Raw genomic sequence first — 18,856 nt, 5'->3', positions numbered from 1 at the left:
GGGCATCATAACTTGTTTTAACTTTTCTTTTTCTTCTTTCTTGATTTTACTTTTGTCTGTTCGAAATGAATAAATAAATATTTACTGCATTGCATTTGTGAGTCACTTTTGATAACAGCGTCCACCGAGTGCATAAGCATATATTTCGTGCATTTTATTGGCTATGTAATTGAAAAGGTTATGTAAATGTCTTCGTCTCTTCAAATATAACCCAATAACTTTAATTTATTTTTATTTTGCAGGTATGAAAATTTACATAGAAAATTAGTTGGAAATTACCGTGGAAATTTCTGAGTTTTCTTGCAAATTTGCAACTTTTCAAACTCATAAATGTCCACATTTTTTGTAGGAAATATTTTAGATTAATCTAAAAAAATTCGGATTCTTTTTTTCTAGCAAATTTGCAACTTTTCGAACGCAGAAATTTCAAAGTTTTTCTCAGACTTCTCGGCGGAAATCTACTCCTTTTATTTTAAAACGCTGTCATATGAACGCCTTCATTTTGGAAGTTGTGACAGGAAGTGCGGGACTTCTGTATTGGCTTCACGTCTCTCGCGCTCCTCTCAGGTACAGCAGCGCATCACGCGCAGAGGGAAGCAGAGGGAGGCAGAGGGAGAGATATTTATAGCCCAGAGCGAAGCGGCTGCGCATCGATAAGACTCTGGAGCAAGCCGCAGGCAGACGAGGCTGACTTACGGTTAAACGAGGAAACGAGAACGAGACGAAATGAAACCGCTCTTTTCTTCTTTTCTGTTCGCCGCCGCGGCGCTCGCGCTGGCCGCCGCGGCCAGTACCGGTACCGAGCCCGGGATCTCCTTCGAGTACCATCGTTACGACGAACTGCGGAAAGCGTTGGTATCGGTGTGGCTGCAGTGCCCAACCATTACCCGCATCTACACCATTGGAGAGAGCTTTGAAGGCCGAGAGCTGCTCGTGCTTGAGATGTCTGACAACCCCGGGACGCACGAGCCAGGTCAGTTTTTACGCACACAGCCTGCGTGAAAATACGCTGAATTTATACATCCCACTTATTCTGTCGGGTTTATTCTGCTGTTGAGAAGATGTCACCACTTCTTCTGATCACATTGACACACGAGGCAGTTTGGCGCATAGCAAATTGTTTATTCTTATTGTATGGAGTGTATAAAAATACATAAAGGAAGTGCGCAGGTGTGTTTAATCTGCGTCTCCAGACCCTGGTGCATCACCTCCCAGATATTCAGATGATAGATTGTAGCACCAGCAACGCAAAGCCGCCATTTTGCTGGTTGATCAGCATCTTTGAGTCGTGATTCTGGGAAAACACCTCTCTACCACACCTCAGAAGACTCTGAGAGATGATGAACCACACTTTGTGCTAAAGCAATTTGAAATCCACTCCTTCACAAAGTGAGAAGTGTTTCTTTCAACCCTTATTGGCAGCCTACAGGGGAAGAGAAGCCACAGTGGGTTTTTTTTCTGTTACAAGAAAAACAAAAGTGGGAGACTGGTCTTAGATTAAAATCATTATATATTTTTTTAATTTAGCTGCATTTACATATCTAACAATTTGTACAGTTTTGTAGAGAGAGGGAAAATAAATTTACACATATACATATCTCAAGTTTTTATATATATTCAAGGGAGGAGTTGAAGTATAACTTATTTTGTCCCACCTCTGTTCTAATCATGTAATTACTTTATTCTGCTTCCAGTTTTATGTCAAATGTCCCAAGTCTGATTAAAGACAGATCCACAAATCAATATATAGCTTCTGTACTCTAATAAAATTCCTGACAAAATTTAAAAAAATAAGTTGCGAACGGCCCTGCGACAGACTGGTGACCTGTCCAGGGTGTACCCCGCCTCTCGCCTGAAACGTTCGCTGGAGATAGGCACCAGCACCCCTCCCGACCCCACTTGGGACAAGGGTGTAAAGAAAATGGATGGATGGATGGAAATTGCGAACGAGGTTCCCAAAGATCAGACTTAAAAGTTCTCAACATACTGCTTTGAAGAAAAATGTAAAGGAGTGAAGAAAACCTAACCTGATTTCACACCTGGAGACAAGCCTGGAGGAAGGGTGACATTCTGGGTCTGCTTTGCTTCTTCAGACCCGGGATGATTTATTGTAATCGATGGAACCATAAAGTCTGCCCTATAACTACAAAGTTCTATCTTCACTTTGTGACCTTACATTCTAAGAACACTACGGTTACTCAGCAGGCCAGTGATCCAACGCACTACTGCAAGTCCACCTTTCTAATGGCTAAAAACAAAAAGGTTTTGCAGTGTCCTTGTCAGTTTGGGTTAAGACCTTAAATAGTCCATTAATTCTAGAAAATTCTCCAAAGTGTCTGAATAAAGACAATTCTGACAGAAAGGGGCCACAGCAATTTAAAAGACCTATTGCTAGTCTTTGAGAATAAGACTTATTAAAGGGCCAGTATTATGTGTTTCCCAGGCACATAGTATCATTTTGTTGCAAGTAACTATGTTACTGCTGTTAATGTCAAATATGACTTTAAGGAGATTTTACTTTGTAATTTAACGCCTTAAAATTGGACCTCTGTCTCTTTAAAAACTACCTGAATATATAGAATAACCAGGCTTTTCCATTAATGACAACACTAAGTAGAGATGTGCTGATCAGGTTTTTTCCTGCCGATTCCGATTCCGATCACCCATGAGGGCCGATCACGGCCGATCACCGATACCGATCACATAATTATTATTTTTTTAATCATGAGCACTACCGGCTACATTATATGGAAAAAGGAACCATGAATTCACCTTAATTTAGACAAAAACTTGTTTTTAACAATTTTTTCCAAGAAAAAACCAAAGCAGGCATTGTGCAAATTTTACGCTATCGGTATTGCTATCTTTAACAGACTGAAAACATGAAGGCTCTGAAGAGGCTAACTAATGCAAAAAGTCAAATAAAACCTCTCAACATTGCCAAAAAATTCAAGTATAAAACTTAACATTCAAAGGCAAATACAAGTTCCATTATAATAAACAATCCTGAGTTACTGAATGAAAACTTCCCGATATCATGGCGGCTAGCTGATTACTGCTAGCTCTGATTGGCTGTTTCTGACTGAGTGGAGTAATTATGCAGAACAGGGAGGAGATCGATTATTTTTTTCAGAGATTATTTGTCTCATGTTATGACAGCGAAAGTTTTAATACGTATGTAAAAATAAATGTTTAAGTTAGATGCTGCAGCTTTAAGCAGAGGCCGATCGATCGGCCGATTATGATCGGTGGCCGATCGATCGGCACACCTCTAACACTAAGGGTTAATCAGGGCCAAACTGTGAACGAAGTAAATCAAAAATTCTTTTCACGCATAAATTGGCTGCCACAGACTCTGGGCCTTACCTTTTTTTGTTTTGTGGTCATTTTTAATTTTGGGCAGGTGGAATCTTTATTTGCTTCCCTTTGGAGAAATTCTGCTAGAAAATCCCAGCATACAGCCCACAACATCAGAAAAGATCAAGTAAATAATTTGTGAGGAATTTCCTCACAAATTGGACTGAGTCACAACCAGTGTATGTTCATTTATAATGCAACCCTGTTAAATTAGTTGGATAAAAACTCTAAATCTTATTCCAACTTGGAAATTATGTTGCCTGTCACAAGTTCTGAACCAGAACCAGAACCAAAGCCAAGTCCTGAACCAGAACCAGAACCAAGTCAGGCTGAATGTAAACACCACTGGTTCTGGAGAAAAACCGGTAACACTTTATTTGAAGGGGGTTGAATAAGACTGACATGACACTTTCATAAACATGACATAACATGAATAAGCCTATTCATGTTCATGACATGTGTTATGTCATGTTTATGAAAGTGTCATGTCAGTCTTATTCAACCCCCTTCAAATAAAGTGTTACCGAAAAACCAACTGATGTTCAAATCCTACTGCCTGTACCATCCAACCAGACCAGGTGATAAGTTAATGATTTAGGATTCTCTCGTGTTGCATTCAGGTACAGCTGGGACACAAGGCTGTCACAGAATCCAAACAATTCTAAAGTGATTTAAATATGTTTTATCTTAAATACGGCCGTAGTCTTATTCACCAAAAAATGTAGACATCAACTTTGAGCATTTCCGTATGGTTATAGGCATTGGCTGTGCCTGCCTATAGCCCACTACTTTAACCAGATCTACAGTCAGCTCTATACTTTCTGCTTTTTGACATTTTAGAACAAAATAAAATGAAAATATTTTCAGAATACTATAAGTTCCACCAAAAATAAATAAATAAATAAATAAATAAATTGTTTCATTTGTTGTTTTAATTCTACCTTCAGTGCAAATTGTTTACTTCAGACAAGAAAGCAGCTTGAGAAACACGCCTGGTCCCAATTAGAGAGGTAACGGATTAGCCTGCAGTTCTTTTATCCTTTAATGATGTTTGGGAGTGGTTCACTGATTCCTATCTTAGACAGCAACAATAGATTTACTGTGACAAACATCAGGAAGTGATTTACTTCTTAAAAATCCTCTCCAACCTCTGGTAGGAAATAACGTTACATAACCCCTCCCCAAAAAAAGGTCATGGAGAGAATTTTGTTGGATTTTAAAAAATGTTTCATGCAGCATTTACTGCATTAAGGTGTATTTTCTCCTCCGGCAGTGTTTGGTCTGGCCGCAGGACTTCAGTGCAGCTCACCTCACACGGTCTCACACACACAGTAATGATCGTACACTAAATAAGCTTGTAATAGTGTTGTGGGCGTATACCGGCATGAGTCACAGTAGCAGACCGGAGCCCTCATTACTAACAGATGAGTTTCCAAGCTGCTGCTGCTCTTCTTTTTCTCTTTTTTTTCCTTTTTTTTTTTACAGCTCCCTCATTTTGCTGAGCAGAGCATCTGGCAGTGGAGCGCAGGAATACAGGCACAGAAATGTGGGTTTGATTTGCGGAATAAAATCCTAATCGTCCTCTGAGATATCCCTCAGATATCTGTGCACCGTGTTCACATGAAGGTGGAGCTGAAATAGCTGTTGCCAGGGCGACAGATCGGCTTAGTGCGCTGAGCCGACTGCTCGGTGATTGGCTGGCTGACTGCTTCTGAAAGACTATGGTGGTTGAATGGATGTGTCTGTCGGTGAGCAGCAGCCATCTGTCCGCGGCACAGGGACTGCCCATAGCCCAGCATGTAAACACAGGCCACAACTAATACAGCAGTTTGTTTTGCTGTTGTTGTTTTTACAGAAAGAATGTGACATTGTGCTCTCAAAAGCATTAACTATCCTAATTTATTTTCATATTTGCATCCAAGTAACCACAGCTTCTGCTAAACATTTTTATGTATTATCAAGCCTTTGCTAAGTGTGTTTTTATTTTCACTAATTTGTGAAATTCTGTTAAAATGTGCTTGAATTTTTAGTCAAGCTGCATATTTTTACAACAAGAAGGGATGAACCGATCCAGTTATTTCAGTTCCGATGCCGATTCAGATATCTGAGGTTGAGCCAGTTGGTACAGAAAAACAGTCCTGAATTTACTTTAAACCTTTCTTTTTTTAAACGCACACAGAATTGTACTGAATTGCATATTTATTTGGTAACTGCACCAGTATAGCACACTTAAATACAACAATAGCTTTGGTCAAATATGTAAAAACAACACAGCTTTAATTTGTCCAGTCAGTACAATTAGGAGTAAAATAAGTAATAATGAAACTAAAACTGACAAAAATAACAGGCTGACTACCTTGGTTAAATATGTAAAAATAAACTGCAACAAACCTTTCAAATGGTCCAGAAAGTGCAATTAGGAATTCTAAATATAATGTAAAATAAACAAGCCATCACTCAGAGCTCGTCTCATAAAATTAGATTGAATAGTTCGGTCCCTATTGGGAACAGAGTCTTCGATACCCGATGTAGAATTTTTTCAGTATCAGGACAAATACAGATATGAATTTCTTTGCTAGGTTTGATATTTTGTATAGATTTGACTCAGGAAAGGGAAAAGAAAATGGCTTTATGACAAGTTAATGATAACAGAGTGCTTAAAACGCCAACATTTGTTTCTTCTGTTCAATAGACATTTTATGCTTGATCGAATCGTACATCGGAGTGAAGTTCATTACACACACTGTGTTCTGTTTGTCAGTTTTCTGTTTCCAAGTATTTGGAAACAGAAATCTGACCTGCCAATGGAAATTTTAATAACTCTTGTAATAGAAAATTTCATTTTAAGTATTTCATTTTAATTTGATCTAAATTTGGATCGACAGTGCTTTGTGTATATGAATGTTTTTCTTTAATGTTTTGTCACTGTGTAAGTGTGAGAGGGCTTGCATCTATGAGTTTATTCTCCTCTAGTAAGGGAGAACCAGAAGTTTCTGTTATGACTCCTTGTCAGCTCTCATTTCCTGCCAGTCATGTTGGGTGTGAGTTTTTTCAACAAAAGTCCAACTGAAATTGTTCCCTCCAGTGAGGTGAGGGTCAGTGGGTAAAGATGTGTCTCTGTTGTCCACCTGGTAACGGAGATCAGTTCAGACTTGGGGTGTGTTCTGTTTTACTGACTATATAATAAAGTGATGTGTGTCCTTCAGGGCTTTTCTGTGTTCAGTGAGATGGGTTTTCAAATGCTTTTGCTTTTGAATAAAAATAAAGACAAAGATTAATCTTTCTCTAGTTATTGGAACAGACTTTCCATATATGATAACAGAAATGTCCACTCTAAAAACGAGCAGCATTCTAGATAGATGTTTAAGAACAAAACACACTTCCACATAGAGAGCAGCCAGAATCCCAGCTGAATATGTCATAAGAGTTGAAATGCAGTGTACTAAATATAAAAGTGCTTTTTGAAATGAAATGAGTTTTGTGTAGAAAGCCAAACATCACAGAACGAAGAGCAGTTACTGTGTGCATTTTTGGACATTTTGTTCCCTTGTGGACTTGGATCCTCTTCCTGTTGGATGGAGGAGGAGGTGATGAGAAAGAAAGAGATAAAAAAAGAAAAGAAAGATTGTTGAAGAATCTGAACATATGCCCTGAATGCAGACGTGACAAGGGACATGTAAGAGTCAGGTGGGCAAACAAACACAGGAGTGTTAAGGGAAGCTGAAGGAAAGGCCAAGCTGTCAGCTTGAGGTCATTTATTATACATCAGACCACCAAAGCTGCTCATTTCCCTCTGACGTCATTCTGCTTTTACTTTCTCACAGGAATGTCCTCCTCAAGGAAGGAATAACAGCCAAACAGAAGAGAGAAAATATAACAATATTTGAAATAATAGGAAATAAAGAAACCTCATAATGAACGATTTTTTTTAGTTTCTTAAGGCTTTTTGTAGGTTTATTTATTTATTTTTTTTTTTTATTGCAGTGTTTGTTTAATTCAAATAACAGAAGAACATCAACAGCAACTAGAAGTTGATGTTGATGTTTTTTTTTTTTTTTTTTTGCTTCAGAATCTTTTCAGAAATCAGTTCACCAGAAATAAAACACACCCACAACATGATGCTGCCACCACCGTTCCTCACCATGTTCTCAGTATTGTAAGAGTCTCCCTTTTTCCTGCAAAATTAATGATGGCCATCATAGCCAAACGCATCAATTTTAGTGCTATCAAAACCGTTGTTAAAGGGCTAATAGAGGAGTCCTGTTATGATGACTTCCTGAAGGAAAGAGCAGGGATTTCTTAAAGAGATAGAGGCTCAATTTCAAGGCAATGAATTACAGCATTAACTGTTTTAAGTCATATTTGATATATACAAAGTTTTTATAACAACTGAAGGTAACATAGTTACTTGATTGTGCTTTAAAATGGCACTATGTGCCTGGGAAATATATAATACTGCCTCTTCAAAAAAGCAGGTTGAAACCTTCAGTCATGACACAACTATACTACGATACAATCCAAAAGAATCTATACATCACCGTGGTTTTCTCGTTTGTGTGCAGGGATGTCAGTAATACAAGCTGTCAGAGCTTGTATTACAGAGCTAACAAATATCTCTCCTATGATAGTGATGCTCTACTGGAAGGACCAGCAGAGTGTGTTTGCTCAGTCTGCCGCTTCGTTTGTCTCCTTAAGCACCTGCTGCTGTCAGGGTTGCCACGATGATGAGGGCACTCTGATGTGACGCTCCATTACTGACTCTGTGGCCGCAGTCATTACGGCCAGGTCACCTTAGAAACCTTATTGATCACCTGTCAGACAAGCGGAACAAACAAAGTAGGATGGGCCGGGGGGGAATTAGGAGATGTGTCACATTTACAGTCAGGAGTCAGAAATCACCCGGAGTTAGAGGAACAACCCGCGTCTTTATTGATTTGATCAAATTTTGATTTTGACTTTTGTGAAATGGATGAGAAAATGTTTGACTTTTGAAACCCAGAAATTTAACATTTTTTTTAGAAACTTAATGAAATTGATGTCAAAATTTGTACGATTTTTTTGACAGCAATGTACTCATTTTTTTCTATCTTCAATGGCCCAAATATGCAGTCGTAGTCCAAAAAATATGTTATTTTTGAGGAACCTAAATAAAGTTCAGTCTTAAATCCACCTGAGATGCTGTGGCACAATCTTTAAAAAGCTACTTCTGCTCAAAACTCTCCAATGTGTCTGGATTAAAACCATTCTGCCAAGAAAAGTGAGCCAAACATCCTTCATAGTAAAATACAGCACACACCGGTGTAATCATTTACAGCATATAAAACATGGCTGTTCATGTAGAAGGGGCCTGTCTCCAGGTACAAAGCATAAATCCAACTTCTAGTAGGTGTGTGTGTATGCGTTTGTGTGTGTGTGTGCGTGTGTGTGTGTGTGCATGCGCACGTGCTTCAAAGTCTGTAAAACCAATTCACCAGTCTTGAAACCATTAGTAGCAGAGAAACCAGATTTGAGCGTTTAAAAATAACCTTATAACAACCAGATGTGTGTGGGGGTGAATGAGTGGATGTGTCACACACTTCAAGAAACATTAGAGAAAATAAAAAGGACAAAATAAACAAGCTTTCACACCAGAATAGGGGTGGCCAAGATGGACTTAAAGTTTTATCTGAATATTTTGTGATAATAATAAAAAGGACGATAACAACTATTTATTAGTACTTTTTTATATAACTGTGTGGTTCAGCAATCATAGTAGCCCCACAGACACAAATACTGCTCCTGAGAAATGCACAGAAGTGTGATTTGTATCACTAAACTGTAAACAGTGACTGAATTTAATCATATTTTCAAAGGTATTGACATATGGAATTTATCGTGACGATAAATCAGAATTCTTATCATGATAAGAAATGCATTGCAATAAATTATATAATAAATGCCCACCCCTACAGCTGAATAATGATTTTGATATTATGATTGTCTGAACAGCATCATTGAGACAAAGTAAAATCAGAGTTTTTACAACCCTTAACAATGTTGTGAGTGGATCTGAACAGCTTTAAACAAACCAACTCCCACCTCATGTTCTCCCCATGTGCCAATGAAGAACTCTGATTCTCTACTGAACAAAAGTGTTTTTGTTCCCCAACACACAGAGAAGCTCTTTTGTTTCCCAACAGCTGCACAAAACCATTAATAGTCAAACACACGATGTTTACCAGCGCCCGCAGTGGTTAGCACTGCTGCCTTGCTGGAGGAGGGTCTGCAGTTTGAATCCCAGCAAACTTTCTGCAGAGTACATGTTCTCCTTACACATGCATGCTTCCTCTCTGGGCATTCCAGCTTCATATAGCAGTCCAAAATCATAAAGTTAACTGATTATATACTAAATAGATGTTTGTTAGTCCTGTGTGTCTGTGTGTTGCCGCGTGATGGACTGGTGACCTGTCTGCTTCTTGTCCACATATTGCCTTACGGTGTGGTGTGAGGTGAAACTGTGTGTGAATGTGTTAATGGAGCTGTCAGCAGCCGGCGGCCCTGCACCAGCCATCAGACTGATCAATCAGTGGCTGCCTCACTTTAGTCTGCTGCCTCCAAGTCATTACTGTCTGAACACGGCTGCAGCGTTCAGCTCTGGTTAGCCTTCCAGCAGATGAGTCAGGGCAGACATTACTGCTGGGTTCCTGATGTACCACAGTGCGACAGGTTACTCTGGGACAGACGTGTCCAAATGTCTGTTTACGGCCCCTGGACTGAATTTGTGCGGTCCCTTGAATGATACACCTATGCAGGTGTAGTCTTTATTTTATCCAATTAGGACAAAGCTACTTTTTTTAAATAAAGAGCAACCTAAGTCATGTTTTTAATTGCTGAGAAATGACTTAATCTTTTTCAGTTGTCTACAGCCCAAAATAAATTAGCAAAATGGTTGCTGAGGTTTTGTATTCATAATGATTCCTACAGAAAAGTTTGACTATATTGTCTTTGTTTAATTAAAATATTTCATGCTTTGTTGTTGTTTTTAAGCAGGAACAAAATTCTTTACAAAACCTTTTAGTGTTTTTGTCAAGTCCTGGGTTGCTTTGAGATGATTTGGGGTTTGATTCATTGATTCTAGTTTCATTCCTTAGTTTCTTTCTTTGATTAGAAAGAAACTGAGGCCTTGTTTCTGTTTTACCATAGTTCTCTTCTTCCTAGTGATTCTAGTGTGTTAGGTTTATTACATGTCTGGCTATTCTTTACTTTCTTAGATTCATTTTCTTAGTTTCCTTGTTTTAACTCCCTCACCCTAGCTGACCCTGTCTCTCCTCAGCCTTCTGCTCTCTCCCCTCACACCTGCAATCCGTTTCTAATCAGCCATCTCTTCCTTGTTCAGTAATCAAGCTCCCCAGTATATTTACCACTTATAAATATACTAAGACGATTCTTGGTAATTCTTCCCATTACGTCTTAGTTTCTTCCTGGTTCTCATTTCCCCGTTGTTAGTTTACCCTGACTTGCTGCATTGTTTCTGGTTGTTGTAAGTTTTCATGTGTATTATTAAAGAAAATTTAACATTATCCATGTTCCTATCTCCTGTTTGCATTTTGGGCCATCCACAAACTCAGTGCTCATGCCAGTTTTAGTTGGGGAAAAAAATTGGCCCTTGAGTGTCCTTGATTTTGGCTCATGTAATAAAAGGTTTGGACACTAAATTGCTTTAGGGGTAGACATATCTGAATGATGACTTCTTGCTTTAAAGATAGTGGCTGTTGTCTCTTGTGCTGTCATTGGTTAAGGAAAAAACCTGAATAACAAGTGTAGTTCCTCCTCGACTGAAGTGATCTTAGAGCTGTTCCTGTTTTGTCTGCAGGTGAGCCTGAGTTTAAATACATCGCCAACATGCACGGCAACGAGGCCGTGGGCAGAGAGCTGGTCATCTACCTGGCTCAGTATCTCTGCAATCAGTACCAGCAAGGCAACGACACCATCATTGAGCTCATCCACAACACCCGGATCCACCTGATGCCCTCCATGAACCCAGACGGCTTCGAGAAGGCAGCCTCACAGGTCAGGACACTGCCTGAAAAGTTTGACAGATTTATTACACTTGCATCAAAAGTCTTTTAAAGAGGCGGCATAATGGGAAAAAAGTAAACTCCAACCTTTATTTGATTACATTCTTTCAGTGAGAAAAGTCAGAACCAAGGTTAAAACTCACAAAAACTAAGACGGAGAAAACATTTTCATTACCTGAAAGAAATAAACATGACAATTAATGGGGAAAAACTGGAACTAACTGGAACTATGTTGTGCGTTTATAAACTAACTAAAACATACTGATATTCTTCTATGAAATATATGAAATATATTTTCCTATCCAAGCAGTTTATGTCAGCTGTCTGCAAATTACTATGTTCCAGTTTCCTGCTGGCGGTGCTCATGGTAATGCACAAAATGACAACAGCAATAGTTGGGAGAAAACTCCAGTCAGTTCTTTATTCAACAATAATGGAATCCACCCATCCATTTTTCATCCACGCATGCACAGGGAGAACATGCAAACTCTGTGCAGAAAGACCCAGGCCGGGAATTAACCCAGGACCTTCTTGCTGCAAGGCAACAGTGCTACCAACTGCGCCACTGTGCAGCCCCTTACCCATTAACCAATTAATGTATATTTAATCACAATACAATACTGTGTCTACATCTAAAATTAACCAAAGTATTAACAAACTATAGCTACTACAATATTTAATAAAATAAACTAAAATTGGAATTCTTTATTTTTACCACAAAACCAAGTGATTTTTTTAACATAGAAGATATTTATAAATATGGGAAAGTTTTTTAGGGGTTCTTTAGGTTTGGGGTCTTTACATCATAATAATTGATCACTTGCTCCTAAGCTGGATTTTCCTCTCTTCTTCTCTCTTCGCTTCAGCTCAGCCCTCATGTTTTCTTTTGGATTCAGGTTAAGTTTCTGTCCAGGGTCTTCTGTTTTCATCTGACCTCATGTTTTGGATCATAATCTTACAGAAAGGCCCAGTTTTGACCCGTTTTCAGTTTCCTGGCTGAGGCCAAAAGGCTTTAACTTGAAGCATTCCTGCTACATCATCATAATTCCTCCATCATACTTGTGGGCTTTGGGTCCTTTTCCGCATATGTCCTTTGTTTAACATCTAATATAATTTCATCAGACTGTTATTTAAATATCTATAGCACTTTATTTTAAAGTAAGGCCAGGGTAGTGTGATACGCTATTGGTACAGAATTTGTACAAATGTTGGCTGCTGTATTCAGCTGCATTAATTTGTGTGTTTGTACATTTTCTAACCTCTTCTTCCTGTTCCCCCTGTGAAGCCTGGAGAGATCAAGGACTGGTTTGTGGGCCGGAGCAACGCTCAGGGAGTGGATCTGAACCGCAACTTCCCTGATCTGGACCGCATCGTCTACATCAATGAGCGGGAGGGCGGGGCCAACAACCATCTGCTGCAGAATATGAAAAAAGCCGTGGATGAAAACACGAAGGCAAGCAATTAGTCAAAGTGATTCAGTGACTTATTTACTCAGCTTTTGCAACTCATCCCCAAGCCAGTTCCTTCCTGTTATGTCAGAGATCTTTACAGTACTAAGCAAAAGCTTCAACCCGCCCCACAAATCATATTTTTTTCTGCTTTAAGGGAGCCAAAGTTTCTTGTCGTTTTGTGAAGTGGTCCCTGGACTTTGTCTAGACTGTCTTTTTTCCAGTCCAGTTTTTAAACAACTTGCTTTAAAATGACTAGAGGGGGAATGTCTAAAAATAGCTGACAGTAAATATTACTTCAAAAGATGCTTTTCCTGTAAATTTGGTTGGTAGTGTAGCTATTTTACATTATTTATTTACCAACATTATTTATTTTGTATACAGATTTTAAAGGGGCAGTACTATGTAATATCAACTTTTTTGAGCTTTACATCATGTTGTAATGTTATCTCATCAAAAACATACCTGGAGTGCTGCCTTGATTCTTTCATGCATGTTTAAGAAATCCATTAATCTCCCGTGGCAACCATTAAGATGTGCACTTGGGTGGTAACAAGTGCAGGTAACATAACTACTCGATTGTCCTATAAAATGGCACTACGTGGATGAAAAGTGCACATTACTGCCCCTCCCTTTAAAAATAACATGTTTTCTGTCTTTCCAGCTGGCTCCTGAGACCAAAGCAGTGATCCACTGGATCATGGACATTCCCTTCGTCCTGTCAGCCAACCTGCATGGAGGAGACGTTGTGGCCAACTATCCCTATGATGAGACCCGCAGTGGTGAATATGAATCTTATACACATCTTTTTGTTCAGTACGAAGGTGTTTTTGTGTTTGTCATTAATTTGCTCAAAAATATTTCAGCTATAATAAAAACACCAAATACTTTATTAGTTTAGTCTCTCCTCATAAAGTTAGTTGAAACCAGAAGGAAAGTCTTTGATTTGACTCCTGCCTCTGTGTTATTACAGAGCAACCAGACTGTTGTCTTCTAAGGTGGAACAGATGCATGTGTTCTGCTAACACTTTATAATGGCTGTTAAACATTTCCTGGTTGTTTTTCTTTCGCCTCACACCGATCCTTTAAAGAATCCGCCCACGAGTACAGCGCCAGCCCGGACGATGTGATGTTCAAGTCTCTGGCCAGAGCTTATTCCATGTTCAACCCCGTCATGTCCGACCCACACCGACCTCCCTGCCGTAAGAACGACGACGACTCCAGCTTCAAGGATGGCATCACCAACGGAGGGGCCTGGTACAGTGTGCCGGGAGGTGAGACTTCCTGCCAGGCAGCGTTGTTCTGGGCAGCTCTTTTCTTTCTGCTGTGTTTTGTTATATTCGATTTGGAAATCACCTGTTAAAGAGCCAGAGTGTGGGATGCAGTGGCATCTAGTGGCTTAAATCGCACATTGAAGCCTGGCTTTTTCCATGTGGGGAAATTAAACAAAGCAGACTGGGCTGTGGTTGCTAATGCTGGACATGGATTTTTACTTGACAACATATGTTAAGAATAATAGAATTTAGATAAATTGGAATGCTTAAAAAGAAACTACACAATGGGAAATGCATTTATTATTTTACCTATTTATTATTAGTTTTCTAAATGCTTTTTAAAAACTGATTCAAATGGTGGCTCAACAGAATAGATGTCCATCTAAAAATAAAACACAAATCTTATTGAAAAGTTCATGAATTTTTGTGACTCCATCACTAAGTGAAACATAGATTAATTCAGACACAGATGATTTTTTAACCCTTTATTTTTGTTAATTATGAAAATGTACAGTTATTTAAAACATGACTTTTGATATAGTATTACATTAAACCATTAAAAATGCTAAATACAGAAATGTGGGTTTAAAGAAAAGTGTGTTTAATAATTGGCTAAAGGTTCTTATTTTTAATCCGACCAATGAACCTCAATATATTTTCTATGTTATTGAGATGTACCTTCATTAGTTTAGACACACTTGGGCAACCCTCTTATTGCAGGTTTTTTTTTTTAGCTTTTTCAGTTTTCCTCCTAACAGATTGCTCCTCAACTAAATTGCACAGAATAAATATCACATTATCTTCTCCAAGAAAGCTTTGAAATGAATTACAACGGTCTCATTTTAGGAAATCACCTTAAAAAAATAAATAAATAAAATTCTTGCACCTTTGAGATCCATGTGAAACTTATGTGTCTATGGGGGATTGTCAGTTATCTTCACTTGTATCATCAGTTTCCTGGTCTTCCAGCTCTGTAAAACTACTGTCCTGTTATAGGGATGCAAGATTTCAACTATCTGAGCAGCAACTGCTTTGAGATCACCCTGGAGCTCAGCTGTGACAAGTTTCCCAACGAAGAGATGCTGAAGAACTACTGGGAGCAGAACCGCGACTCCCTCGTCAACTACATTGAGCAGGTTGGCATCACTCTGTGTTTAGAAATCCTGAACGTCATTGCCTTGTGTCAGACACAACTTAATCAAGAAAATATTCCTTCATTTCAAGTAACGAGACTCCAGTTTGTGATACAACAAAAACAATCTGGCAGCTGTTTTCAGGACAGTAAATCATAGCAAGTCACCACAGTCAAAATAATATTAAGTTGTGCATTTGTTGCTGTAAATATTACATCTTTAAAGGAATTCTTATTTAATAGCATAAATGAAAATCTTTTGCACTTATCTTATTCTTTTTTTCAATAATGTGGTGACATCTGCCACCAGAAAGCTTCTTTGCTGAGTTTTAGAATTTTCTTTGTGCGTTGGGCTCAGACTCATCGCGGTGTGAAGGGCTTCGTCCGGGACCTGCAGGGAAGCCCCATTTCCAACGCCACCATCTCTGTGGAGGGAATCGACCATGACATCACCACAGGTAATGACCTCACAGAAAATGAATAAAGCCCCCATGACAAATCTGATGTGCAGCATGATAGAAAAAAAACAAAAAAACACACATTTCGACAACTCAACGACCCCATCTTGTGCCCAAAAGGTGTACTTCATTTTTTTTTTCTGAATGAGTCTATAGGTGACGTGTTCATACAGTGAGCTGCTGAGGTACTGACGGCGGTTTCATTTTTTACATTTTGTCTCACTAAATAGAAACTTGAAGTGGTTGCTCTGGGGTTTCATGACGTTGTTATGTTCAGCCTCCACACTTTGTAAGGACCTCTGTTTGCTGCAGTTACAGCTGCTGGATGTTTAGACTCTATCAGCTTTACACATCTACAGACTGAATTTCTCCCCATTCTTCTTTGTAAATTAGATTTTTAAAGAGACAGAGGTCCAATTTCAAGGTTTTAATTTACTAAGTACAATTTCTTTTAAGTCATATGATATATATATATATATATATATATATATATATATATATATATATATATATATATATATATATATATATATATATATATATATATATATATATATATATATATATATAACAACTCAAGCTGACATAGTTACTTGATTGTGTTATAAAATGTGCCGGGAAGATATAATTCTCCCCCTTATAGGCAATTTCTGAAGTTTTGGGTTTTTGCATAAAGGGGGCTGAATGCAACTGCACACCACACTTTTCAGATTTCTGTCTTTAAAGAAATGTGAAAAACATTCATAAATTTCCTTCTGTTTCACTATTATGCCCTACTTTGTTTTAGTCTATCATACATAATCTCAATAAAATACATTACAGTCTGTGATAAGAAAAAAATGTGAAAACATTTCAAACGGTATGAATACCTTTACAGAACTGTTGATCACGGCATCAGCGAGGCAAAACACTGATGTGATGCTTTTCATAGCTCAGTATCAAACATTAAACCATACATGTGTGTCTTACAGCCAAAGATGGAGACTACTGGCGCCTCCTGGCTCCAGGAAACTACAAGGTGGCCGCCTCTGCTCCAGGGTTCCTGACCGTCATCAAGAAGGTGGCTGTTCCCTACAGCCCTGCCACCAGGGTGAGACCCGTAGGCAGTGACAGCAAACCAAAACAAGTTCTGTATATCTCTTCTCCCAAACTGAATGCACTCTGGTTCTCTTCATCTCCTGTTCTTTGACCTTAGTTCCTAGAAAGAAAAGTTGAAAACGGCATAGTTGTTGTCAAAAATGTTGGCGTCACCATTTAACTTCATTTTAAAGCTGTAGAAAGTTTTCACCTGTGAAACCTTGAATCTACTTGTAAAAACAACATGTTCTGTGATGCAGAGGGAGGGTCTCTCCCAGGTCACCATTTGGCTTATTAGATCTTGGTTGGTTCATACTGACCTAATCAAAGTGTTTGAATCCTGCTGGAGCAGATTGCATCATCTGTAATTGCATCAGTATCATTCTGTGCACCTTTTCAGAACAATAGTAACATGTTCTGACCACTCTGGTCTCAGGTGGACTTTGAGCTGGAGTCCCTGATGGAGCGGAAGGAGGAGGAGCGGGAGGAGTTGATGGACTGGTGGAAAATGATGTCGGAGACGCTGAACTTCTGAGCCGTTTCAGACCACCTGCACATCCGTGTAAAATACATCCATCTTGTGTGCCCGTCCCACTCTAAAGAGTATATATTGTCTCTCTTTTGTTCCTTTTACATTAATATCAGCTAATATAATTTGACTTTATCTTCATAATACCTGTAGATTGTTGAAATATGGAATAAAAAGCTGAAAACTAAGGAGGAGCTTGGTGGCAGGTAGTTTGGTTGCAGTGAGACTGCTCTTTGTTTCTGTGGTGTTATTTCACATGAATGGTGAACATGGCCTATATAACAAATTGATGACTGAAGTAATGAGTAATTATGTATGTAGAAAAGGTGTTTATATCATCTTTTTGTTGTCCTGTTTTAAATGTCTCTGTTTCTCCAACCTTTAGTACAAAACAAATCCACATTTCCTACACCTTTTAACAACTGTGAGCACACTTGCTGATCATTCACCCTGTTTATTAAAAATAAATCAACAACACTATGGTTCTGAGGTAATCAGGGACATTAAAACCACTGTAACTTCAATGTAAACAGTCTGTCAAGACAGGCTGATAATCCTGTATGTTATTTATTTTTTAGATTTTCTTATTTTAATCTTAAGCACACACTTAAGCTAAAAATGGATGTCCATAATATATACTGTATTTATAAACTGCATATAACTAGAGATGTGTGTCGTTTTTGTTACTAAGATATAAGAATATGAGGCCAAAAATGCTTAAAAATATTTATTTGAAAGCAATTCCTTTGCATGTGCACTGCACAAAAAATAGTATGAAACATAGTATGAAACATATATATATATATATATATATATATATATATATATATATATATATATATATATATATATAATATACCAAGTTTGAGAAGAGTAAAGGTTGATTGAATGTATAAATACAGAAATAGATGTGAAGCGTGAAGAATAATCTGATTAATAAAATTCCCCTCTTTATGTTGTCAAGCTGTTTTTTTGTCTTTCTTTTGTTCAACTCATTCCAATATTAGCAGCCTCCTCAACCAGAGAGAGCACACAGTCATGGCAGAATATTTATGTCTGGAGTTTTTTTTTGTTGTTTAGATAAAAATAAAAGTGTCAAATGGATTTTATGTGATTGCAAAGAGCTTTGCTGCACCTTGTAACCCTCCTGCGGTCTTAGCATGTGTTACGCAGCAGATGTTACTGTCAGACAGCGGGAGGGTAGGAAGGTGTACCATCAGACTGTCAGTTCATGGAACTACATGAAGTTTTGAGTTCGACACAAAACTCAGACGTGTAGGCGGAGTCAGTGCGACCTCGCTGGATCACGCAAAGGGCAATGAATAATTTGTGGGGTCAATTGACTGTCTTTTAAGATTTTTAAAAGCATGCAAGACAGTAATTTTTTCACATTTTTTTATGTTACAGCTGCAAAATTGTGTTTTCTCAAAATTTTATGCAACAGACCAACATAAAATAGGTAATAATTGCTAAGTGTAAATAGAGTAATACATGGTTTTCAATAAGCTAAAAAATAATTTAGGA

At 38.3% G+C, this 18,856-nt stretch overlaps 1 protein-coding gene across 1 annotated transcript; it reads left to right on the top strand.

Annotated features, from left to right (window-relative positions):
* The first annotated feature begins 555 nt into the window (after positions 1–555).
* cpe (carboxypeptidase E) lies at positions 556–18,295 on the top strand. The gene is made up of 9 exons (XM_088008800.1): positions 556–973; positions 11,210–11,406; positions 12,700–12,867; positions 13,527–13,644; positions 13,954–14,136; positions 15,133–15,272; positions 15,627–15,726; positions 16,698–16,816; positions 17,240–18,295. Exons 1-9 carry the CDS (start codon positions 727–729, stop codon positions 17,336–17,338), a joined length of 1,371 nt encoding a protein of 456 aa, XP_087864926.1. The 5' UTR covers positions 556–726; the 3' UTR covers positions 17,339–18,295.
* Positions 18,296–18,856: the final 561 nt, after the last annotated feature.

Source organism: Poecilia mexicana, unplaced genomic scaffold (genome assembly GCF_051168715.1).
Source record: "Poecilia mexicana isolate PSO_F unplaced genomic scaffold, ASM5116871v1 scaffold_2, whole genome shotgun sequence".
NCBI lineage: Eukaryota > Metazoa > Chordata > Actinopteri > Cyprinodontiformes > Poeciliidae > Poecilia > Poecilia mexicana.
Note: the sequence above shows the minus strand (reverse complement) of the source record. Positions and strands in the feature narration are given on the sequence as shown.

What these genes read in the sequence shown, in the direction of transcription:
- cpe (XM_088008800.1), top strand. Translation starts at nt 727, where the DNA reads ATGAAACCGCTCTTTTCTTCTTTTCTGTTCGCCGCCGCGGCGCTCGCG. An exon ending in TCGAGAAGGCAGCCTCACAG is followed by an intron (nt 11,407 to 12,699) that starts GTCAGGACACTG and finishes CCCCCTGTGAAG; the next exon opens with CCTGGAGAGATCAAGGACTG. An exon ending in CGACCATGACATCACCACAG is followed by an intron (nt 15,727 to 16,697) that starts GTAATGACCTCA and finishes TGTGTCTTACAG; the next exon opens with CCAAAGATGGAGACTACTGG.